We start from the raw sequence: 27,409 nt of genomic DNA on the forward strand, positions 1-27,409 counted from the left end.
CAATCAATTGGGGTATTTTTGCGTTGTCGAGTTGATGTATCATTGTTCACCAACAAATACCCTTTTCATAAATGCAACTTTTGGTGATAAATGACTTTGTTGACTCGACGAAGACTCCTTGATAAATTACCAACTAGAGAATTCTTGATAAATGACCAACTGGAGAATCCTTGATAAATGACCAACTGGAGAATCCTTGATAAATGACCAGATAAAGAGTTACCAAATTGAAAGTATATCAGTCAATCAATTATGTTATATTTGCGTTGTCGGGTTGATGTCTCATTGACGTTCACCAACAAATATCTTTTTCATAAATACAACTATTGGTGTTGCGTACTCTGAATAACGAAAGTGGTAATGCATTTAAAGCATGCAGTAATGTTCTATTTCTTGACGCACGGATATCTTTTTTAAAATTTATTAAGCCAAAGATAAAATACAGATTTTATTTACTTTTATTGCAATAATTATTAAATTCATATGGGTCAAGGCAAATAAAAAGATAAAATCATGAATGTATACAACTAAGACATACACAAGTAAACAGTAATGATCAAATAAATAAATTTTGACCGATACGGACCCAACTTCCGCAATTCTACAATGTAACGACGATTTAAGAACACTAGGCTTAAAAAACTAATGAGCCCTTTCACAAGATTAAGGGTTCATTGATAAAGAACATACTTTGGCACTCCCGAGTAAATTTGATAAGGAGTTATTTTAGAGTTTGTCAAGTTTTCTCATTGACATACAAGACATGGGGTCATAATAAGGTTGGTGCCGCTCCTTCTAAGGGACGGCAATTTATAGATTTTGGGAAATTGATTAAAGAACCTTCTAGAAAATTAAATTGAGGATTGTTTAAAAGACCTTTATTGGTGTAGCCCGTCGTTAGGCCGAATAAACTAGGAAAGGTGAATATCTTGACAAGGCCCGAATTTAAATGCGTATACTCGAGCAACATTTCTAAAGCGATACAAAAGTGAAAGGCTGTGACAACTCTCCATCCAAGTCACAATTTATAAAAGTAAACCATTTTAGGGCAAAGTACAGCCTTCAACATTTGTATTTAAAAGAATGATGGATTAAAATCGTTAGTTTGATTTGTTCATGTTTTCTCTGCTTTAATCATTACAAAGAAAACTTAGTTAACAAAGATTTTGAAAGTATATATCTATGGGAAACTTTATAACTTGGCAGTGCATGCTTTTAACATTTATGTAATGCAATCTGATACCGAAATACGGTGTCTCATGATTTGTCATATTAAATTTATGGGTACTATGCATGTGATACGGTATAAATATGTATTAATAATAACAACAATATTGAATTATGAAATCCTACAGAGAGTCATATGGTAATACTTCATGATAATCATGATAATGCTTATCGATGGTTCAACTAAATTTGATAGTGATAACTTTAATAGAAACGCGGGAGGCCATGTCAACAAATGTCACAGCGAAAAAAAAAAGAAACACACATTGAAAAACAATAAGGTATTTCTCAAACGTAGGTCAAAGATTTTAATAAAATATTTAAGTAGATGTGTATTACAACTGGAAACGTTTGTCATAATGTTGTTCATTATTCACGAGTGCTATGGCCGACGTAACACGTGACCTCTTAATGGCAGCGCACATGTTTTTGAGATAAAACGTAAATAAACCCGTCTATATACTAGGGTGTGCTAGATAACATTGAAATTAATACGCTACCTAGGAATAAACCCAAGAATTTGCAAAAAACTGAAAACGTGCAAAAGAAAGATTCTTAATTCTATGAGTAAGTGATAGCTTGGCACACAATTAACACGTACATATGTAAACCAAATTACAACTTAATAAAACATGCACTCCTCATTTGCTCCCGTTGTGACCGGTATCGGTAACAGACGCCATGGAAAAGCAACCACATTCTTCGCCAAAAGATCTTAAATGGTAGTCATTTTACTAGGACAGATTGTAGCGTACAAGAACATAAATATATACAATAGACAAAAAAGAAGATCTTAATAAGCTATTAAAATCATATATTTCTAATATGATAACAGACGGACAGACAAAGTCCTAGCAACAACAAAAAACCAATATTTCACAAAATTGGACATTCGAAATTATGAATTACTACAATTTACATTGCAGCCTTTTACAATAAATTTTAAGGCATATTACAATACTACAAATATACTGAATCAACGAAAAACAAGCCGAAATCGACTCAAATTTGAAAGATTGTCATGTAAAAATCTAAATATAAAAAGTGCCAAAGAAATAAATGAATAAACAACGGGAAAAAAATAAAATCTTAAGTTTGTTGGGAATTAGAGGTCTTTTTAAACTTGCAGCAAGACAAATTCATAAGTGTGACCGTTAATCAAGAATATATATATGAACTTGCAGCAAGACAAATTCATAAGTGTGACCGTTAATCAAGAATATATATATGTACACCATAATACTTTTTGAATGAGACAGCATTACCTAAGTACGAGTTTAAACTAGTATATCTTAATACTAGTATACACATTTGAAGTATAAATTTTGATTGCTAGACACTTTTTCCACTGACATTGTCTAAATCGTAATTAAATTGTCCTCGATTTATATCGTCCATCATGTTAAACTGGTACTCTGTTGTAATATCTTCGTTGATGCTTGGATCTGGAGGCAGAAAGAAATCGGTACCAGGATATACATAGTTGTCTCCCGATATAATAAACGCACCTGCTTCATTTTCTATATCCTTACTTCCGTTTTTAGATTGACTTTGTTTTCGACACAGTTCATTTTCTTGTCTGGTTGGATTCAAATTCGGTTTAATCTGTTGTCCATTTTTGTCATTAGCATAGCTGATATGTCTCGGGTGTTTTGAAGTATCCCCTAACCTGCCTAACGCAGCTGTGCGTCTGTGAATAGCCTCACCAGCATGTACGCATGACTGACCGCGGTAAAAGTGTAGTTCTGCTTCCTCGGATGTCTCTATACGATCTCCTGCTTCGCCCTCGGCTATAGTTATTGTAGTGAACAGTGAAAGGCCGTCGCCATCGTCTACAGGTTTAAAACTACATATATCAGGATCAATGACGAATTGACCATACTGGACACCAACCGGCTGTTCTTGTACTATCGCGTTGATCACATTATTCTGTGTAGAATCTCTCCATTCTTTTTCATCCACAGAATTCATTTCACAATGACTTTTGTACCCAGAATCCATCCTAGACCCATACATCTTAGATTGTTGAAACCTGCTTATTTTGATAACATTATCAACTGCATTCATAAGATCGCGACCTTCTTTTGTTTCTGATAGATGTTTACTAAAAGGTAATGTTTTCATGTGATCTTCGTATGGGTTATGCTTGTGTATATGCGAAAGAAAGCCTGTAAAATTATCCAATAACTGAAAGGAACTACCAAGATCATTCGACATACTGACGTCAGAGGAGTAATCGAATTTTACAAAAATGATTTTTTGATGATTTAAAACCTGATTGAGAACTTTTGATAGATATGGTATAAAAATATCTGTAGTATCTATTGGTCTGTTAGTTGTGAAAGCGTCATATTGACTACAGGCAAACGCAGACAAGACTATCACGTGGAAGTCAACATCGTCTGCTGTTGAGGTAATCCAGTGGAATTTGTCGTCTGTTTGATTCCATGGGAAGTAATTGACCTTGCAGTGTCCTTGACTCTGTAAATATGTTGCAAGAGATTCGACAACCTTCGTATGGAATTCGTTATCGTATGCTGCAATGACGGCGACTTTCTTTTTAACCATCCATCTTTCATTGTTCAATACGTCACCTTTAAAATTACAAAATTGAAAAGATATAATACATTGTTACATGTATGACATTATGCAAATTTTGTCCAAATATAAAAGTAGAGTCGTGCTGCAGTTCTTGTTTTGACAGTTTTTGGACAATTTGTCGCTATATGTTTAAAAAACGGACCGGAACTTGACACATCCATAATTGTGTATACAACATACAAAATGTGCATGTACATGCAAAAGTAAGAAAAACACCAATCCTGCTTTAAATCGTACTGCAAATGTTGATTATTCATTGTTTTTATAAATGTTGTCTTCTGAGTTCTGTTCAGGAGACTTGACAATTATTTCATATTTTTAATGAACTAAAATAAATTTATCAATTCAATATTCTTCTTTATAAACCTACATTTCGTAAATAAATGTTTGTGTTATTATAAAATATAGAATCTTTAATCCATTGTTTGCACTGCCTTCATTTATTCTTTGGCATCTGAACAAGATATGCTTATGCCTTTCTAGCACCGGATTTTAGAGGGGGAAAAGAAGCCGTTGCCTTTTGTTATTATGAGTATATTTATTGAACTCTGGTTTACGCTTCGGATATTCTATTCATCGGAGTATATCGAATATTATGGCGCCTCGAAACATAAATTACCAACCCTTTTGTCTTACTGATGTGTGAGGCACTTTTTCAGCAACTGTTGGAGACTCATAACCGTTTCCGTCATTGGGTGATGGGCGTTTATAAAAATATTTGCAAACGTCCATCAGTTTATTATCATTTGATCCTGGAAAATATTAATATTCTGTATCATGTGTGGTGGCAGTTTTGTTCTTCAAATTTGATTCAAAATAAAAGTGTAAGGACGTACATACAATGTACATACACATTTTTTTTTATTTACATAGAATATGTTAAATAATAAAAAGAAAATCCTTAAAATCTAGGCTAATTTTTTTTTTTTTTAACTTTTAATCAGATAACTTTGGTTAAATCTAAAATCAAACAACCAATGTTCTATTCAAAAGTAAAATCACACAAATACTGAAAATTCAAAACGGACATCAAATGGCAAAATCAAAAGCTCAAACACATCAAACGAATAGATAGCAACTGTCATATTCTCGACTTGGTACAGGTATTTTCTTATGTAGAAAATGGTGGATTGAACCTGATTGTATATATATATAGCAAGCTAAACCTCTCAAGTTGATGACTTGTCGCATTAAATTCCATTGTATTGACAACGATGTGTGAATAAAACAAAATGATATAAAAGACACAATATTCTCGCAAAACCCAAGTCTTTTAATAGAATTATTAAACTCACGTTGCCCATAAATTTTATAACCAATGCCTGCTACTAAAACAAGGACTAAAAATCCAACTATACTGAATGCTACCGTCAAATGATTGGTGGTCTGGTTATCTTGTTGTGACGTCACAACAACTGATGCCGCCATTATGTCCTTGTCAGAAACGGTGTGTTCTCCTATCGCCATCTCTGTTGTAATGACTGTAGTTTTGTGTTTTGCTGTAAGTTCTCCTATCGCCACCTCTGTTGTAATGACTGTAGTTTTGTGTTTTGTTGTAAGTGACAATGGCGAAGTAGTTGTTGATGTTTTGGGTTTAGTAGCAAGTGGCAGTGCAGGCGTAGGAATCGGAGCACTAGGTGGGTTATCTAAAAGTTGTCAAAAAAAAACTATTATCGATACAATTATATACAATTATATACAAAATCATATAAAGAAAAATAATGATTATCAGAATTTAACGAACTAAAAATGTATTGTCTTCTTTCTGTTTACAAGAAAAAACAATATTAAAAAGGTTCGTAAAGAGCATTTCGTATACAAAAGATTCGTCATTGACGCTCGTTCCAAAAGAGATAAAGGTTAAATAAAGTACGAAATTGAAAAGCATTGGTTATCCGAAATAGCGAAAGAGTTGCACAAAACGTATATAATTACAAAAAATTAGGCAAAGAACTTAAGAACAGAAAATAATGGACAAAAAATAAAAATAATAGAGAATAATGGTTTAAATTATTATGCATTAAAGAAACGAAGGACCCCTTACATCAGAATCTAAAAGGGCTATGGGTAATCTCACTGTGCGTACACCAAAATGAAAATAACTTTACGTCATTGGAAGGATTTTCATTGTTTAGAACGTTTAAATCTAGTTATAACATTTTGGTGTACGCTTTTGAAAATATTACCCAGAACGCACTTAGATTCTGAAACAGCAAATTGCTTAACTTACCGACAGGGATCTCTATCACACGTGTCAGTGTTTTCAAGCAGGACACACAGACGAAGAAATTGTTTTTACATTTACACTCAGAAAGACTGTTTGCTTTGTCGTCGAATGGTTGTACCTAGATAAAGCAATTGATACACACATATTTAAATAAATATCGACATTAAAAACAGACCAAATTTTAAATAAACAAGTGAACAAATACTTTACTGTCAATGACTGTTATATTAAATATATGCATTTGTGACACAATAAACATAATATTTGCGGAATGATTGCCAATAATACAACTATCCACTAAAGTTGAAATGAAATGGATGTAAGCAATTTCCAAGGTAATTTATTTTTCTGTTTTGTCATATAATTTGTATAATGTTCTCTTTTCTTTATATTTTCCGACCAACTATTCTCTTGTTTTCTTTGTGTATGATTTTTCTTTATCAGTCTGTACGTTATTTTATGCTCGTTTTTTTCAGTGGTATCAGCCCAATAATTCCTAGTCTATTAACCCATCCTGACCAAAATGCTCTCTTCTGTAAACCCATCAGTGATTTTGAGTCACGATATGCAATATTTATAATTGATACTTACACCAACTCTGTAACGACCGGGTTCAATGTCATGGAAAGACATTTCTGTCTGAAAATTAAGTTGAAAAGTAATACACATCTTTTGGGAGTTAATAAGTAAAGATCGAAATCTTGAATGACCCAAAACTTCTGTTCAGTTAATTTTTAGGCAATCTTTGAGAAATCATGCAGAGAATTTAAACATCTATTGGAATTAAAACCGTATTAACCAGTAACACTATTGGTTGCCCGTGGTTTTGATTACCCTTATATCATGTTCATAGATAAGAAGAAGTGATACATGTATGAGTGCCAATGAGACAACTCTCCATCCAAGTCACACTGTACAACTGAAAATTAAAGTGAATTACGGTCTCCAACACGGATCCTTGGCTCACACCGAACAGGAAGCAACAAGGGGCCCAAAATAAATAAACTAGTGTAAAATCATGGATATATTTCAGATGCACAGAGATTTAAAAGTTTCATCTTCATATCGTATTGTAAATATATAAGCAGTTTTTGAAAAGCATACAATTGATTTTCAGATGTGTACTGTACTGTAATGTTTTATTTATTAGTAGTCTTCAGTATCAAATGTCGTCGCTTTCCTTTCAGCAAATTCCAAATAAAGATAAATAAAATATATTCAATACTAAAGAATTGTTAAGTATCTTACCAGGTGTGTTCCCATAGATGATACCGTGTGTCTCGCTTCTGTAGATGTGCCTTCATATGATACAATTCTCGACAATGTTATGTTATACCAGTATAATTGTAATTCTGCTGGAGCTGGTACAAACCGGAAGTCAATAAATCTGTCTTTCTGGTTGACATAGAAAGCAATTGTCGTTCTCCATTGATATGAATACTGTAATTCTATGACAAAAGCACTTTTTAGATATATATGAGTAAGAAGAAGAATTCATTTGAAGATTGAAATTTTTTGAATGCATTCATACCGAAAATAAAAACGACTTCTAATACGATTTTTCTAATACCTTTACCATGCTATTGAAATCGTTCTAAAACGATTATTGTGATTTTCATATACTAGTAAGACAATCATTCTATTGATCTTGAAATTTAATAAATAAGTACGATCAGATAGCAAGATGACAATCAAACTAACACTAGCAGGCCGTAAAAATCAGACACCTACAACATGGTCAAAAGAAGATACACAAACAAACAACAGACCCCAAATAAAAAAAAGAAAACTTAAAGGTTGAGCAACATAAAACCCTAAAAGAAACTTGCTAATGATCTCATGTGCTCCTGAAAGGTCATTAACCAGAGTTACTTCAAAGATGACACATACCACGTGACAATGCCTTTCAAATGTATCTTGTAAACAAAAACAATCTGAAACGGAGATAGCTTACCCCATTTATTAGTTTGTCCATATCTGGTTTGAAATTCTTTCTCCTCTGTGTATTTTGGTGTCGGTAAACTGTATGCATTGAATACGTATTCCCTGTTGTCTTGTGCCAGTGGATATATTTTCAATTGAAACTTCAAATCATTCTACATTTGAGAAAAATATATACATTTATACATGTCATGTTGTTGGATTCTTTTGTCTGACTTTGCATTGTGAATGTAGGTATTTGGTCAGAATTTCATCTTTCTTTTAGAAAACGTTATGTATACATATATTTTGACTATAGCTTATACAAATTTGAAATCTGAATTATAGGCATGTGTCTATACTCTGCTTGATCGGCTTGAACATACTTGAAATATTTGCCACTGGACTTTTAGTTACCAACAAGTAACAATCTACTTGGTACATGAGTAAAAGTGTCATTTATAACTATAGAGTTGTCTCCCTTTATCCAACAATCAAGACCGCTTTTCCACACGTACATACGCAACTAACTTCATCAAATTTAGAGGAGTAAATAAAAGTGTGTGAGCGTATGAATAAACTAAAAGCCTAAAAAATATTTTAAAGTAAAAACAAGAATGTGTCCATAGTACACGGATGCCCCACTCGCATTATCATTTTCTATGTTCAGTAGACCGTTAAATTGGGGTCAAAACTCTAATTTGACAATTAAATTAGAAAGATCATATCATAGGGAACATGTGTACTAAGTTTGAAGTTGATTGGACTTCAACTTCATCAAAAACTACCTTGACCAAAATCTTTAACCTGAACGAACGGACAGACAGACGGACGGACGGACGGACGGACGGACGGAATAACAGACGGACGGACACACAGACCAGAAAACATAATGCCCCTCTACTATCGTAGATGGGGCATAAAAAATCCTAATTTCGCTACTACACATTGTTCCGTCTGTTCGTAAAACTACAAAATGTACGTACCTCCTTATGTTTTGGTGTAAGTGTCGTGTTGACAAGTTCTAACACTATACATCTCTTATTTCCAATGCTATCTTGGTAATCCAATTGAAACCCTTTGACAAACTGGAAATCAGCTGAAAATATAAAGTACAACGAGTATATTACTCAATGTATGACTTTGAATATCTATATAGCGACTTGTGATCGAAATTTTACTTGCCAACTAAACCACGACCGAAACATTGTAACTCAATCTGAACAGAATCTGCGGACTCAAGTTTTTGGTGGAGTTTGCGTTGCTTCTATAAAAAAGAAGATGTGGTATGATTGCCAATGAGACAACTCTCCACAAAAAACCAAATGACACAGAAACTAACAACTATAGGTCGCCGTACGGCCTTCAACAATGAGCAAGGCCCATATCGCATATAGTCAGTTATAAAAGGCCCCGAAATGACAATGTAAAACAATTCAAACGAGAAAGCTTTGTACACAAAAATAAAAAGAAAATACAATCTTGGTTTAGTTTTTTGTGCAATGTTTCGTTTGTCTGTTAGTCATTTGGGGATTGGGGCATGACACTGTCAAGCTATTTTTTTTTCTTCAATTTTTTATTTTTGGTTGTCCCCGTGGTATCTTCTGGCGGTCTTTTCAGTAAATATAATATTTGTTCGACATTTATATTTTCTATCTAACGAACATTTAAGTGTTTTTCGCATCCTCGTAGTAATCATTTCCCCGATTGTAATATCCGCTCTGTCGATGAGAATAGATAATCAGGGGCGTCCATACACAAATATTACACATTGTTGTTTGTGTCAAACATAAGTAATACGTAGCAGACTTCCGCGAATGCGGAAATGATAATTATGATTATTTAAAACACTAAAAACACTCTATGCTCTCCGTGGTGGTAAGGATTATGTTGTTACATTGGTGTAACAAAATATAAGGAAGTCTACCCTCCTTAAAAACATCAATCGAGGTTTTTTTCTTCGATTACTCTAGGCTGTGTTTATACTTCCAATGCCGAATTCACTCACAAATAACAACAAATCTATAAGGGTCATTAGCTAAGGGATCGACAATTTTCTGTTAATGTTTGAAATATTTATAAAAGCAGAAAAAAAGAAATCATATTTCTCTTTAATGCGTCTGAACGCAGTCGTATACAATGTACGTTCCTACGGATCGGGAATGGCCCAGAGAGCTAGGACAAGCACCTCGACAAGTAGGTGGGTCCCGTACATTCAGGAAAACTCAGTCGATTTTGTCTAGTCTGATTACAATCGTGACTATATCGTGACAGATTCTGCTGTATCGGATCAAAATCCTAACAATATTCTGTGTTTACTGGACGATTTCCTGTGGAACGGGAAATGATCTTGCGAAATTTGTCACTAATGTTTTTCTGCCAATTTAGTAAAGATTGAATCTAGATTTTTTCCATATCCGAACAGTCTTTGCCGAAATCGTTCGAAACAGTCCCGTAATTAATACGAAATGCGGCAATGGTACCCACGTCAGAGTCTCGACAATTAAAGAACACAATACGACTGAGTCTAGACAAAACCGTTTGTATTGCGATACAACGGACCGTGACAACAGAACGTTCCGACAGTACCTGATCGTCCCGAATATGCCAACAATTTTCTAACGGATATCTTCCGTCAGGGTCGGTTCATTGTCTGATCACTCTCTGGTCTCTTTCGGGTTACAACTGGACGCTGTCGGAACAGATTCGGTTGTTTTTTTACCATGCGAAAGATACAAATCGGATTGAGAACGGGATTATCGAGACAAATTCGCTATGAAACGGTTGAATATTGACACTTCCTGAACAATATCTGTCGTCGTGATTTTTTTTTTTTACAAATATTAATAATGCGTGGTTCAAACAGTGTCGATTATGGCCCCGTTTGAGATCAGACAGCGCTAAGATACGAAAAGTTAAAAAAAATGGATTACTATCCTCTTGATCTGGAATGTCTAACTTGGTCTTAAAGAAGTCGTCTACGTTTGTTACAAATTCCTATGGCTCTGAAATAGTCCGGAGAGGTCGACCAATCACCCGGACAGTTTGGTGTTTCCCGTGACATTCGGGGAAAGTAAGCCGATTGTGTCTAGTCGGAATACAATCGTGACTATGTCGTAGCAATTATCTGTGTTTTCTGGACGTTGTCCTCGGGAACGTATATGATCGTGAAAAATTTATCATTGCTGTTATTTTTTGCCGATTGAGTCCAGACTTCATACAGATCTGGCCGAATGCGAACCGTCTTTGCCGAAACCGTGTCGGAATAGTCCCGTTATTAATACGAAATTCGACAATGATATACACGTCAAAGTCCCGACAATTACAGATAACAATACGACGGAGTCCAGACAAAGCCGTTTGCAATGCGATACAGCAGACTGTGATAGGATTGCGTTCCGACTGTACCTGGTCATACCTAATTTGGCGACAGTTTCCTAACGGGTATTTTCCGTCAGCATCGTTTCACTGTCTGGTCACTGTCTGGTCTCTGTCTGATTTCTGTCGGATCATATTCGGTATAATCTGGACGTTGTCGGGACAGATGCTGTCGTTTTGTACCATGCAAAAGATACAAATCGGATTAGAATCGGATTTAACTGGGGATAATTGGGACAAATTCGATTTAAAACGGCTGAATTTGGACGCTTCCTGAACAATATCTGATTGTTTTCGTGATTCAATAAATGTTTTCACAGATTTTAATTAAAGTTTGAATTCCAGCCACGATTCATAGGAATTTGATCATACTTTAATTCGACAAATTTTAATCGGGAAAGGTCCTGTCAAGGACGGCAGCAAATATCGTGAATGTGTGACCCCAGCTTAAATGTTTAAGTTTCCTTTCACGATTCACAGGATCTTGATCAGACTTTTGACAAATTTAATGGGGAAAGGTCCTGTCAAGGACGGCTATAAAAATCGTGAATGTGTGACCCCAGCTTTAACAGTCACTATAATTTAATTTCGTCAAAATAAGATAAAAAAAAAACCATCCACTTTTATTTGTAGTACTTGTATTTTATCTATTTGATGAGTTTAGCCTTTTTCAACTCATTTGTGTAGTTCGTTCTTTTGTTGTACGGTTACACTATTGTCCCAGGTTAGGTTGAGGGTTGAGATCCCGCTTACATGTTTAACCCCGCTACATTCTCTATGTATGTGCCGGTCCTAAGTCAGGAGCCTGTAATTCAGTGGTCTTCGTTTGTTTATGTGTTACATAATTATTTTTCGTTTATTTTTTGTACATAAATTAGGCCGTTAGTTTTCTCGTTTGAATTGTTTTACATTGTCATGTTGGGGCCTTTTAATAAATAGCTGACTATGCGGTATGGAAGGCCGTTCGGTGACCTACAAATGTATACATTGTAGTTGTTAATTTCCGTGTAATTTTCGTCTCTTGTGGAGAGTTGTCTCATTGGCAATCATACCACACATTTTTTTTAATATCACTTGTAAAACGTTTTACTGTAACAGTTGCTAAATGCTACATACTTACCAGTGCGCGGAGGTTTTATTGTTACTACAAATCCTGGACGATAACCAGGATATCCCGGATAAATTTCCATGATAGGTTTTAACTGCAGGTCATCAGGACATCCCGGGTAAATATCTTTGCCATACAAATCTGTATACTTCGATTCCAACACAGTTTCATTACAAGCTATAAAATAAAGGAAAAACACATAAACGTCTCCGGCGATCAGCTTTGTCTAGAGTAAGTTATTGAGGATCGAGGTACAACTAGGTGCAATGAGTACTTTGTGTTTATACATTTTAAGCAAAATCAATATTACCTAAACATGTGTTGTGAACAACAACCAAACAACAGATTAGATAAATCTATATCGGGAACAGCAACAAAGCAATACATTTCATATATATAAAACTCTATCGTATAAACAACACTCATGCAAGCACCACCTCAGATTAATCTGCATCGTAAACAACAGCATAACAACAGTTCAATTTAATCGGAAACATTGCATGTATTGCAAACAACAACAAACAAACATGTACCGTTAACAAAAAACTAACAACAGTTCAGGTTTCGTGAACAACAACATAACTAAAGTCCGAATTTACCTGTTCTTTCGATCGATCTCAACAAAAAAACAACTATCCTTATTAATCTGTATCAGGAGCAACAAAGGTTCATATCTATCTGTTTCGTGAACAACAACAAAACAACTATCCTTATTAATCTGTACCAGGAGCAACAAAGGTTCATATCTATCTTGAGCAACAATTATCAATGAAAGTTCACTGTATCGTTAACAACAACGAGCCGACCGTGTAAGGGCTGTATAGCCAGTCAATGTCGTTAAAAACTTCCAATTGCTGTAACAACGACAAAACAACAGTTCATATTAATCTATCACTTGAACATATGATAAGATAAGAAAACTTTATTTTGAGTCGGCATAAGTACAAGTATACAACACAAGCTCTAAGGAGCTTTTGACCAAATGTAAAAACATATAAATAACATGAAAATAGTTTAATGTGACATATAAAACAACCTGTAATACAAAGTTGAATCTCACATACATAGCATGCAATAAAAAATTAGCAACAAATTTAGAATGAAGTAAAACATTCTAGACCAGAGCAACCAAAAGCAACATAAATAATAAACAGCTCAAGAATTATCCGCAAGCAGAACAGCGTCATTCTAAAACGTTCCTGGACTGAATTAGACTTTTAAAATGTGAAAAAACTTGGAGTTGATAGAACATAAACCTATATATAGCTAACAACAGAAGTGTCGTATTACGTTTGTTTAGAAAGCGCTACAAACGATATGTTTGTCATTTAAAACAAATGTCTTGTCAAATACATTTCCTTTACGGATTAAAAACTGGTCATATTAATACAATAAAAGTATGCTTACCGTCTCCCTTGTACAAAGTTGCCGTACAACTAACTGGTGTCTGAAGTATAAAAAAAAGACTAAACTAAGCATACATATAAAAAAAAGAAGATGTGGTATGATTGCCAATGAGACAGATCTCAACATGAGACAGATCTCCACATGAGACCAAAATGACATAGAAATTAACAACTATAGGTCACCGTACGACCTTCAACAATGAGCAAAGCCCATTCCGCATTGTCAACTATAAAAGGCCCAGTCTTTTTTGCATGTTTATGTCTTTTCGTTGCATTTTTAGTAAGCCTTTTATCAAGAAGTGTGTCTATTATGTTTTGAATCTTGTTAAATGCTTATTAAACTGTTTTGTGAACAACAATAAAATAGCAATGATACTAATACCATTCTTTGAAAGAGGGCCGATAATACCAAAAGGGACAGTCAAACTCATAGATCGAAAACAAACTGACAACGTCATGGCTAAAAATGAAAAGACAAACGGACAAATATTACACAAGACACAACATAGAAAAACTAAAGACTAAGAAACACGAACACCACCAAAACTGGTGGTGATCTCAGACTCAGGTGCTTCGGAAGGGTAAGCAGATCCTACTGCACATGTTGCACCCGTCGTGTGTGTTGATGATATTATTACAGACCCAATAAATAGACAATAATAGTGCATTGACTTGACATATCAATGATATAAGGATGAGGCTTAGAAACGAGGAAATGCGAGACTCTACCGAGCCTTTTCCCCGTTTCGGGTAGAATCCTTATATCGTTGATATACATTGTATCAAGTCAATGCACTATTCTTGTCTTTATACTGAAATCTAAAAAAACATTTTCAATGTGTTAATATTATCATTTGATTTAAATATTCAGAAACGTCCCCCTTTTATAAAAAGACCTCATATCATGCAGTTGGAGAAATAAACAACACGATGAAATGTACATTACCTGTTGAAATTCGCATGCAATCGGTGGTGAACGAACTTGTTTGAAAATGAACTAAAATATCAACAATAAGCATAAAACATAATGATTTACAGTTTGCAGACCAAAAATATGAACAAGTGAAATATGATTTTTTTTATAAAAATTGCAAAAGAAATAAGTTTAAGTCGTTGTATACATTGAAAACATGAACAGGTTGAATAGGTCGTATGAATAATTAATTATAATTTCGGAAATTTCTATTTAGATATTCATGAGGAAAAGTGATATCTTGTCAGTGACTGTATATGACATAGAAATATACGGTCAATGCATTTTGACTGCTCAAATAGAACGAGTGCAGTATAAATAGTCTTATTTGGTAGGTCACATTCATGAAAAGGGAAGGGGGTTGTAGTTACTACGTAAGGAACATATCCGATATCATCTGTGAAACGGTTACTACACAACGGTCAAACAACTCGTGATGGCGTCCGTAAAATTTACGAAGGAATGATTTCAACTTCACCATTTAGAACTTTTCGGTTAATAGTTTCCTTGTGAGCAGCAGCCCTCTATCAAGGAAGTCATGATAGGAAATACAAGCGCGGGAATTAAAAATAGTGCTGATGTCTGAAATAAATATTAACTAACCAAACTGGTTTTATTAAAGCTTTTGGAAAGCTAGGAGCCTTTGTCCTTTAGAAGTTCTATCCTCGTTTATTTTTTTACTTTGGAGATTACATTGTAGTTCCATCATTGAGAATCATACTGTATTTCCTTATTTCAATATCCTAATTATGCCTTAAAATTGGCACCGATCTATGAACCATTTTGCATCTTAATATTTTAATCTTGTTTTTGCAGTGCTGTTTATTTAAAGGATAATTTCAAAAAGGTCATTCTGAGGAAGTGAGAAATAATTCAGATTTTATTTTTGAATTACCGTCTCTATTTGAGATGTTGAAGATAGGTAAAAAAAGTTCATTTTGTACTTTACTGTCATTTCATAGCTTTTTTGCGTATGAATGGGTTATGAAAAAAATAAAAACTTGCATTATGTTTCCAGCATTTCCTGAAATCGCAATTATTAATCTCGCGATTGTTTTCATGATTTTTTTACATTAATTTCAATAACAAATCCGCGCAAAATTTACAATAATTTCTATCTACTTACTTACTTTTTATAAGTCATCTATACTTATCGAAATAATGTATTATTTTATTTTTGATTTCATAACTTTTTAGTTTAAAGATAGATCATCGTTAAATATTTCCTCAGATAGAATTTTCTTCTAACCGGTTTGCCAAAATGAAGATTTTACTATGCTTTTTTTCAAAAATAAAAAAAAAACATGGATCACCGTTCTATTTTCAAGCTGCAAGTCGTTCGAAATTGCCCATAGATTGTTCATGAAAAGGCACATTTTATAATGAGATATGAGATAGAATTTGAAATAAAATATGAAAAGACAGGTTTTACAATATGCTTTAAGAAAATAAAAATAAAAAATGGTGTCACTAATTTTGTTATCTTGCTACAAGAAAAAAAATGAAAATTTCCCTCTCATTTAAGCATGTTATTTTTACTATAGTATTAACATTTTAGATAGTGAATCTTGTGCAGAATCTAACAAAAAAGATGCGAAGACGAGACAAGAAAATTGAATGCATCCCTGTTATGTATCAAGGATATAAAAATAATAATGATAGGAAAAGGAACAATCTATGTAAAGTTTATCTTTTATGTTCGTAAGAATGCTTCCTTAAAACAGTAAAACTATACACTTTAATTCTAATTTCTTGTGTATAATTCGGTGTTTAGTATGACGTCCATTATCACTGAACTAGTATACTTATTTGTTTATATAAGGGGCCAGTTGAAGTACGCCTCCGGGTGCGGGAGTTTTTCGCATTGAAGACCCATTGGTGGCCTTCGGCTGTAGTCTACTCTATGGTCGGATTGTTGTCGCTTTGACACATTCCCCATTTCCATTCTCAATTTTACTTATACATTAAGGTGGTACCCAACACCTTCACTAAAATTAATTTGGCTCGTTTAATTTTCATAAAATTTTGACAAAGTATTTACTTTGAGCTATTGACAAAAATATAAAAATTTCAAAAAATTTGAACCAACCGCTTATCACTAAAATTACACTGGTTATATAGCAGTTTGACAAACACTCATTTTGATCACTGAGAAGCTTAATATTCCCTTAAAACAGAACGTAATTAAAACGTTTAGCTGATTTTACAGAGTTATCTCCCTGTAGTGTTAGGTACCACCTTAAATTTGTATTCTGCTGAGAAATTGAATGACAATACTGTATATGTGCAATGTTGTGAAATTTGAGCAATTTGTTTAGCAGCAATTATTATATTAAAAGAAAAAGAAAGGTCCTTAATCAACTTATATAATAACCTGAATATTCCGTGAGTCTACGAAGGGAAACACAACTTCTTAATCCTATAAACGGGCCTACTTATGGTATGCTACATACTAGTTGTTCCCCTTGCACGAGGCTAAGGGTCAAACAGTAAAATTGATGATGGAAATGGGGAATGTATCAAAGCGACAACAACCCGACCTTAGAGCAGACAACAGCCAAAGGCCACCAATGGGTCTTCAATGTAGCGAGAAAGTCCAGCACCCGAAGGCGTCCTTCAGCTAGAAATGTATAGGCATATATATGTCCAATGTATACGAGTATGCATAGTTTGACTCTTGTTACAAAGTCCTTGTGTATGTTGTTTTTATACCGCACACTTGTAGTTCCCCTGGCACGGATGTAAGGGTCCGAGAGAACATGTATTCCTTGGGTTCAAATTGTCTACTTATTTGATTTATTATTTTTAATATACTTAAATTGTTATCTATGTAATGTACTGAATATCCGAGCTTCGTCTAAATATGGGGAAATTGAAAACTTTGTTTATCAGTTCAAACAAATATATTTTACATTTAATTGGTTCATATATCATAGTTATACGATACTACCGGGTTTTTATATACTTAGAATTGGGTTCATAAATACTCGTATAGAGATCAAATACCGTTGGTAGTGTAGAATATACTATTTAGGCAGTGACTGTTCAACATTTTCATTGTAAAAAAGGGGGGTTGTTCTTCTTGATAAACTGTTTGATTCTAAATTTCGTAAACAATGGTAAAGGAATCTAATCCAGGAAAGAAGTGATTAATTGAAATTATTTAAAAACATCAATACAACATTGAGTTAAAAAAAACATGTCTCACATTGTTCGGGGACCTCGATGGTCAAGTGGTCTAAAAAGTCGAACTTATGTATCACTAGCCTGCCAACACTATCAGATCATCGGTATCTGACTCCAATCTTAATTGACTAGGATTATCAGTTTTCCTTCAAAAGGTTAAGGGTTCTCTCCTGCCACTGTGACTTCCTCCACAAATAAAACTGACCGCCACGAAATGGCACAATACTTTTGAAATTGGCGCTTAACATCAATCAATCAATCAATCAATCAATCAATCAATCAATCAATCAATCAATCAATCAATCAATCAATCAATCAATCAATCAATCAATCAATCTATCAATCAATCAATCTTACATTGTTCCTCTATGTTATTGAAAACAGATTTTGTTTTTAAAGCCTAATAAAAAGTTTAAACCTAAAACAAAACTCATGTTCCTCTTATCCATACACACAAAAGGTAAATGGTTGTTGCCTTACAACTTACAAATGAAACTCATCTCTAAAATAAGTTAAATCTTCAGATAGAAAAAAAAAGAAAACCTTGCTAACTCTTATTATAAAGATAATTATTTCGTAAACATATTATGTTCTCAAAAATAATTTAAATCTTCACCTATAGTAAAAAAGAAAAAAGAAAACGAAAGTGTTATTATAAAGATAATTATTTCGTATATTTTTTTTTCAGACTGTAACGTATTACACTGATTACATTTAATCACAAGTTTAATCTTACGTTGTTGTTTTAAAATAGACTAGAGGAGATAGGAATTTTACGCATACACAAAAAAGATACATAATGAGATAAGACACGGTTCATCTTTTAAAAAAAATTGATGCAAATATCCAACTTCATGTATACAAATTAAAATTTCTAATGCAAATAATTTTGACAAATACATTAACTTTAATCGTTAAATGAAATATCATGGGTTACTTTTTGTTTGTTTGCTATAACCATCTTCTATGGAGATGAAAAAGGGGTGCAGTTCAAACGCAACCTCCACAAGAAATTGATTCTATTCATATTGTTTTTTCCTGTGTTGTTTCATCAACTTGAACTTTAAGTGTTTTATCAATCATTATTTTCATTATATATCCAACTATGTTCGAAATTTTGAATTTAAAGTTGATTTAAAAAAAATTGAAAAGTTAAAGTGCCATTTTGAAGTGGTGATGCACGCTTTTAGGATGTTGGATTTAAGGTGCAAAAGGGGGGGGGGAGTTCTCGAGGGAAAGGATGGACATAATTTGGAAGTGTTAAAGTGTGAAAAATTACCGAAAAAGCGGAATTAGGGAAATAAACATCCCATGTGACCTCCTCTCTTTCTTGTTATCGGATATTACATATACGTCAGTTGGGCATTGAGTGATAGTTTAAATGTTTTCTTGGAAATATGTTGATGTTTGCTTAATTTATGCATATTTTCTTATTGAAAATTATATTACATCTCCTTACTTCTCCATTTATATTCAATATGACATTTAAAAAAATGACACAATTGCTGAGTAGTTGTTTAACAGTTTATACATTGTATGTTATCAAATGATAGTGCTCCGATGCGGAGGAACTTACGAAGAAAAGAAAGCTCGACCATTTATGTATATCATCTTTTATCATTATTTGCCCTTAGAAAATTTAACAATTATCCGATTAGTTCATACATTAAAACATACTTTTCACGCAACTTTTAAAATTATAAAGAAAACGAAATAAGTTGATATGGTCAATGTGGTAAAATGCATTTTCGAGTTGTAAATAGTTCAGTCATAATACACAGCACATGCATATTGTTTTTTTACTAATTTTTTGTTTTGTAATGCAAAGGAAAAATAGCAATAATAAAGAAATAAATGAGGAGAAAAACAGCAAAACCACTAACAAGACTGACACAAGAACGACCAATATCAAAGGACGCATGGCTTCTCAATTGTAAATTGTAAATTGTCAATAAAAACGTACTTTCCTGTCCTAGCCACTTTAAAAAAATGTGTTTGATCTTTTCAAGTAATTTTTTGTGCAGTCAGTACATTGAATTAGATATAACATTTTTAAGCAAAGAAACAGTTTATTTTTTAGAGGGATTGATAAGATATTGATTCCTGAATGGTCCAAAACAACCAAAATGGCATGTCCCTAGACCGCCTGTTCAACATTCATACTCTAAAATATTGTAAAAAAATGTAGAAATAAACATAAATTTTACTTAATACAAGTTCTTTAATAATTCAAAAGTATGTTTAGAGCCAACATATTTTAATAAACAGCTTTTAACATAGGATTTTTTATTTTAGAAGGTGTGTCCCTAACACAATGTCCACTACGAAACGAAGTCATTAAAACTTGCTTATAAACAGTTTTATAAAAAAATCAATGTAATTTTTTGTTTGCAAGAGATATAAACATTAGGGTCTTACAAAAGAAGTGATGCTTTTATAACGGCAATTAAACTGTTGGTAAGAAAAATTGAGCACATCAAATGGACCAGAGTGATACCGTATTTTTGTAAATGTCCACTACGAAACGGGTCAAATCTCCTTCAGTAACTGGTTTTAAAATTATGAAAAAAATATCAGTGTACAGCTTGATAACGCTTTGATGAATACAGTCAGTCTTGTTACTATTGCAATATAGGGGTTGTGAGAAAAAAATAAAACATGTGAATACGTCCCCTACGAAACGGTCCCCTACGAAACAAGTTTGGAATAAAAACGTTTCGTAGTGGACACTACCGCTACCATGCAGTCTTTTTTTACTTTTTTTTCAATTATATTCGTGTAAAGCAACTAACAAAGGTTAGTTTCATGTAATTTTCATTATGTTTATATTAACATAGAATAGGGTTGATGTCAACTACGAAACTTTTTGTCCACTACGAAACGGTTTTGTCAACTACGAAACGCATCAACGATAAAAATTGGTTCTCCAATTCAGAAAAAAAATGAGATTTTTCTAGTATATAAAGTAAACAAACTGGAATGTCTATAGGAAACATTTAAAATTGTAAAAATATGTGTTTTTAGAAGCAGTTTCGTAGGGGACAAAAGTCACCTACGAAACAGTACACAAATTATGAAAATAATATCATTTTAAAGATGTTTAAGATTGCACTTTTTGTTTACAAACAGGTCTATAATAGAGGTATTCAAAATAACTCTTGAAAATAAATTTTAGACTAGTTGATTTTCCATTTTTTTAGGTCTGAAAGGAACGCTTTTATTGAAAAACGCCCAAATAAAGATTACATTTTGAACAAAGGGTATAAGAAAAATATGACATCACCCCCACCCCTCCCTAAAAAATAATTACAAATGACTTAAATTTTAACTATTTGTCGATACATGTATTATAGAAGTGCATGTTATATTTTGAAAAAAATATTATGTATATCGATTCCACCGTTAAAAAAAGTTATGTAAATGTCATGTCCGTGTAAACCCTGTCAAAACAAGTGCTTTTGTCAAAATATACATATTCTAAACAAAAGGCCTGACATTTTAAATGCCGTAATTTACCTATTATTGATTAATGTTGACCTCTATTTTTTTTCTTTCTCAAAAATAATAAATTGTTTTACGTTCCCTCCCCACAACCCCCCGCCCCGGCCCCTTTTTCAACCCTATTGGATTTTTCCTCCTCAGACACGTACTAGTAAACATACGGCAAAAATGCCCGAATTTACTGGCTTGTTCACTCATTTGGGAAAAAAAGTATTTCCACATTTGTCAATAAATCAAAGTTGTATAGAAATTTCACCAAAGTTTAAAAATGTAAAAATCTCGTTGTATAAAGATTCTTAAGATTTAAGATTTTTAAAGTTCATATTGATATCGTCAGTACAATGGTGTCCAATATCCGGGCTACTTCCTCGTTCCTTTATCGTACATTAATATTAACCGTTACAAAAAAAGTATCATTTACAAGTACACTATTACAATTTTATGTTTGATTTTGTCATACCAAGGAGGTCGTATTTTGAAAAATAAGTTCTATTCTCGGAAGTTAAATTCCTACTAAAAAGAGGAGAAACAATTCTCAACATCGTACGTGATGTGTTCAACGCAGATTTTTAACTCTAATTATATAAACTTTCGCATAGTCTTCACACAAAAATGGAAAGTGTGTTGTGATAGGAACCAAAAAAATACTTTTTTTTTTAATTATGGGTGACATCTTGTGATGAAATTTAATACTTTTTTTTTTATTCAATTTACATTTCCTACGCATACATATATTTATACTGATTTACGTTTCAATGGTTTAAGGAGTGAAAAAATAAAGGAAGTTTAAAACATGTGGTTAACAAATAATTAATAATTTAATTGACAAACAAAATTAGCAAAATATGTGCATTTGTAATTCAAACTTGAATAGATACTACCAATCTTATCATTCTTGATTCTCCATAATTAAGCCATCGTTGCCACAAAAAGAAGCCTAATAATGCTTACTCTGAGAATGATTTAGTTAGCTCGAAAAAAAAGTTGTTTCAAGATTTAAGACATTGATCGCTTAAAATAACCCTTTGTAGCAGTCCTGGGATCACCCCCGGTTTATGGTGGGGTTCGTCTTGCACTATTCTTTGTCTTCTAGGATGTGTTTTGTGTAATGTTGGTTGTATTTTTGTGGGTTGTCTTTGTCAGTTCATTTTCGGCTAATGAGTTTGAATATGCCTTTGATATAATTTGCCTCTCTTTTAAATAACTTTGAATTCATGGCAGGGAATCAATTTCCGATGATTGATTGATAAATATTATTCACTCAGATTAAATCTAAATCTATATTAAAATGTGGGTCAACTGTTACCGGTTTAGTAGTAAAATCTGTCCAAAAAATTAAAAATTGTGAATGGAAAGTGTGAGTGTTTCAAAGATACAACAACTCGATCAAAGAGCAGAACACAGTCGAAGACTTCCAATAGGATTCACTCTATCAGTTTATTGGTGTATTGTCGGGTTTCGTGACAGTAACATAGTAAACAGTAACAGTGACACTCCCCCTCCCACAAGTCAATTTTCTCATATAACTATAATTTTTCATTTTAAATATGTTAATTTAAGATCAATAGAATTATGAAATTCTACTGAACTTACATGTATATCAATTCGACCAAACTCCCACAAATCAATCTTCTCATACAACTATGATTTTTCTTTTTAAATATGTTAATTTAATAGAATTATGAAATTCTATTGAACTTAAATCAATTCGACCAAACTTAGCTTACTTTATAAACTGTTATAAACAAGAACTCGAGTAATGTTAATTACAATCCCAATTAATGTCTAAGTCTTCTGAGAAAACCACTACGCATCCTTCAACTTTGTTTACAAGTAGCCATGCAATACACAACTTTGAAATAAATAAATTGTTTACTAATAAAACGACTTACTGTGTTGTTTAACTGTAATGGGATACAATCTAAAGTTTTTACCGGTGAAAAGGAGTTAAAAACACTAATCATAAATCCATGTAAATATATGAAATTAAGCTTAAACATCTTGATATCTTCTTCATGTGATAATATGTATCAACTTTTTATCAATTTCTTATAGCTATGAAGTAAACACTGGCTCTTATCACACTCTTAATATTTAAAGTGAAAATATAGGTTACGTTTTGTATTTATATTCTTCCGGGTTGAATATTCACTGTTATGAATCTGTTAAGCGCTATAAAATCAGATTCAATCAACCATTTTCTACATTTTAAAATGCCTGTATCAAGTTAGAAATATGACAGTTGTTGTCCATTCGTTTGATTTGATTTTGATTTTACGATTGAATTTTCCTCGGAGTTCATTATTTTTGTGATTTTACTTTTTTGTTCACAACTCTTTATAAGTAAATTTATAAGTCTATAACCTTTGCGATAACAATGGTACATGTATACAGAAAGACACAATAATAAGAATGTAACCCATCAAACTTAAAGTCACAATTTGCCGAAAAAATGTTTCATTTTGACTTTTAAGTATAATACCAGTAACTGGCTTTCACGTAGACGTAATTATTTAAGAAGTATTCCTTCACGAAATATAACATTTTTTGATGACTGTAAAGTTCCCGTCCCCAATAAGCATTGACTAGTTGTCACTAGACGTTTTCTATCTTGGAATGAAATCTAGTATACGTCCATGGAACAGCAAACAAACGACAAACAAAGAAAGTAATCTCGAGGTCAACATGCAGTGCTACAAATAATCATTAAAATTCATATCAAGTAATCTAATTGTAAAATCTTGAAACATACATAAAAAAATGACACACTTAAAGACTGTAATGTCAACACCAAATTTATAGAATGCAAAACAAAAACTGACGAGTATCAGAAAAGAAATAGTACGGCAGTGGCGGATCCAAACAAGGGGGGGGGGGGGGGGGGGGGGGTCGGGGGTTTTGAACCCCCCTTTTTTTGGCCGATCAATGCATTTTAATGGGGACATGTAGTTGGAACCCCCCCCCCCCCCATTTTTGTCCACGGTAAGGATCCTCCTTTTAAAATGGCGGGATCCGCCCCTGTACGGGTCGTCCAAAATTGGCTTGGTTAATCTTTATTATAATGATTTACACAGTTTAAAGATGTTGTTCAATTCTAATATTACGAATAGAAAGATTCACGTAAGTCAGTTGTTAGATATAGGAAGATGTGGTGTGAGTGCCAATGAGACAACTCTCCATACAAATAACAATTTAAAAAGTAAACCATTATAGGTTAAAGTACGGTCTTCAACACGGAGCCTTGGCTCACACCGAACAACAAGCTATAAAGGGCCCCAAAATTACTAGTGTAAAACCATTCAAACGGGAAAACCAACGGTCTAATCTATATAAACAAAACGAGAAACGAGAAACACGTATATATTACATAAACAAACGACAACTACTGTACATCAGATTCCTGACTTAGGACAGGTGCAAACATTTGCAGCGGGATTAAACGTTTTAATGGATCCAAACCTTCTCCCTTTTTCTGAAACAATAGCATAACATCACAACAAAGAAAAACATACGATAAAATATCAATTGGCAGACTTAACTCAATCAAAAAAGGAATGATTAAACAATGAACGAATAAATTTGATCTGCGATATCTGAATACAAATGCACAGTTAATTAAATATTAGAGACAAACATTCATGACCAAAAAGCTAACAAACAAATTCAAACACAGGACATGACTGAGAAATATTTAACCAATCAATGTTCACTTTAGAAAAAAACCGGTTTTTTTTATAATCTTGAAGTTTATACAAATGTTGTAAGAATAAGTGAAAAATTGAAGATATTACAAATAATCAAAGCTGGTGTACAGACAAGATCCATATAAATAAAAAATAACAAAAAAGCATTATAAACAGTATCAACAGGTCGAATTAACAAGAAAATAAGATTTGAGAGTAAGTAAAATGTGACTAGATACCAATTGTTTAACTTAGATAAAAAGATGTTTTTTTTTTTGTATTTCAATTTATATTTATGTAATACAATTGAGAACGATATTATTTTTTATTGGTATGTGACACTACTATAGAATAATATGTCTGTCTGTCTTATATTATGATTGCTTTAAATGAACTCATACAATCACAAGCATTGCTACATTTTATATGCTTTTACGGCTTGCCGTTTATATCATAAGAATTCATTATTGTCTCCTGGTTTCACATATGCCGTAAGTGTAAATTTTATTTTGCTATCAAGAATTATTAAGATTGTAAAGAGCAGTTTGTGTTTTCCTTGTTTTCGCAGCTTCCTGACTGAAGTATGAAGGTTTCAGTATTGGTTTTGCATACAGTTGAAGATTGTGATCTTTAGTCGTCAACATCCTTGTAAAAATAAGAAGATGTGGCATGATTGTCAATAAGATAACTCTTCACAAGAGAACAATTGACACAAAAAAATACCAACTTACGACACCGTTCTTTGGTCTTTGAGTAGGTGAAAATCATCACACTATTCTTATTTAAAGCAAACGATTACCTTTAAAAAAAGAAGTTGTGGTATGATTGCCAATGAGACAAATCTCCACAAGAGACCAAAATGAAACAGAAAATAATAATATAACCGTATGGTTTTCAACAATGAGCAAAGCACATACCGCGCGCATAGTCAACGGCAATACACCTTATCGCTAATCCCGGCTGACCCTGCCGCTTGAACTTTTGACGTCAACAACAATCACTTTTCCATTGTGGCGTCAAATATTTTGTTTTATGACGTCAAAATTTTACGGGAACCTGTGTGATTTCCAGCAATGGCGGACAAATAGCGATAAGGTGTTATTTGAGTACCACCACCCACCACTCTATACTTGTAGAGGCTGTGGTGAAATAAGTATGACTTTGTGTTTCATTTTTTCTCTTCAAATAATAAAATTCTTGAAATGACCGGTGTCAAAATATTTACGAGAGTGATATACAGTCAGTGGGGTTCGTGTTGCTTATTCTTTAGTTTTCTATGTTGTGTCATGTGTACTATTGTTTGTATGTTTGTCTTTTTCATTTTAGCCATGGCGTTGTCAGTTTATTTTCGATTTATGAGTTTGACTGTCCCTCTGGTATCTTTCGTTCCTCTTTCAGTATGTATTTCAATGTATTTTTCTCCAAATAAAAAACATCTTGAAAATGACCGATGTCAAAATTTTGAATAAAGTGTTGTGAAGTCGATCAATATAATTATTTTCTCAAAATAAAAATATTTAGAAATTAACGCAGTCAAAATCTTTTCATTAATCAGCTAACTTAAAGACAAAAAATAATAAATCAGACCATAAAAACTTCCTCAATATTTCATATCTATGATAAACTATTATCTTTTTGTCATATTAGACTTCCGGATTGTAAAAGTAAAATACAATTGTTACATTTGTTCGATAACGGCGTGCGATTGGTGGATGGATTTAGAAAGAACAGATTCAACTTGAAGTATAAAATCTTACATTTTTTGTTATTGTAAATGCTTACATTAGCTACTTTATCAAAAAGTCGTCCGAGCACTTACAGAACATTATGTTAAATGGAAGCTTGTGTAACAAAACCATTTAGAAATAGTATAATTATTGTTGAGGAACAAATAGAAGCCCGCCTCCGGTTGCGGGATTTTCTCGCTGTGTTGAAGACCCATTGGTGGCATTGGGTTGTTTTTCTGCTCTTTGGTTGGGTTGTTGTCTTAGAGGCACGTTCCTAGTTTCCATTCTCTAAGCTATTTACTTTCTTATGCAGTCGTTTATTATATTTCATTGGATAATAATTCTGGTGGATTTTGTTGGAAAATGTGCCGAACCTCGAATTTCAAAGTTAAACAAACTCCAAGTTACAATAGACTTGTCTACTTTGGCAAACCAATTAATCAAACATCCTTTAAAACTCATTGTTTCCCTC

The 27,409-nt window shown here is 33.1% G+C and overlaps 1 protein-coding gene across 3 annotated transcripts; it reads right to left on the bottom strand.

The window, feature by feature from the left end:
• Positions 1-442: 442 nt before the first annotated feature.
• On the bottom strand, positions 443-23,639 carry LOC139503335 (uncharacterized). 3 transcript variants are annotated; one of them, XM_071293105.1, is made up of 12 exons: positions 23,420-23,639; positions 13,869-13,908; positions 12,474-12,638; positions 8,962-9,074; positions 8,010-8,151; positions 7,304-7,503; positions 6,647-6,694; positions 6,059-6,173; positions 5,124-5,474; positions 4,452-4,580; positions 2,406-3,821; positions 443-2,349 (listed from the first exon to the last, which is right to left on the bottom strand). In XM_071293105.1, exons 1-11 carry the CDS (start codon positions 23,525-23,527, stop codon positions 2,560-2,562), a joined length of 2,673 nt encoding a protein of 890 aa, XP_071149206.1. In that variant the 5' UTR covers positions 23,528-23,639; the 3' UTR covers positions 443-2,349; positions 2,406-2,559. The 3 variants fall into 3 exon arrangements, with proteins under 3 accessions (XP_071149206.1, XP_071149207.1, XP_071149208.1); XM_071293106.1 differs by having other exon boundaries at positions 2,009-2,404; positions 2,461-3,821; XM_071293107.1 differs by lacking the exon at positions 443-2,349 and having other exon boundaries at positions 2,413-3,821; positions 5,124-5,295; positions 5,350-5,474; positions 23,420-23,628.
• Positions 23,640-27,409: the final 3,770 nt, after the last annotated feature.

The sequence above is a fragment of the Mytilus edulis genome, chromosome 14 (assembly GCF_963676685.1).
Source record: "Mytilus edulis chromosome 14, xbMytEdul2.2, whole genome shotgun sequence".
Lineage (NCBI taxonomy): Eukaryota > Metazoa > Mollusca > Bivalvia > Mytilida > Mytilidae > Mytilus > Mytilus edulis.

Coding starts and splice junctions, on each gene's coding strand:
- LOC139503335 (XM_071293105.1), bottom strand. CDS start 23,527: ATGTTTAAGCTTAATTTCATATATTTACATGGATTTATGATTAGTGTT. Junction 13,909..23,419: donor CATTACAGTTAAACAACACA/GTAAGTCGTTTT, acceptor TTTATACTTCAG/ACACCAGTTAGTTGTACGGC. Junction 4,581..5,123: donor TTATAAAATTTATGGGCAAC/GTGAGTTTAATA, acceptor AATATTTTCCAG/GATCAAATGATAATAAACTG.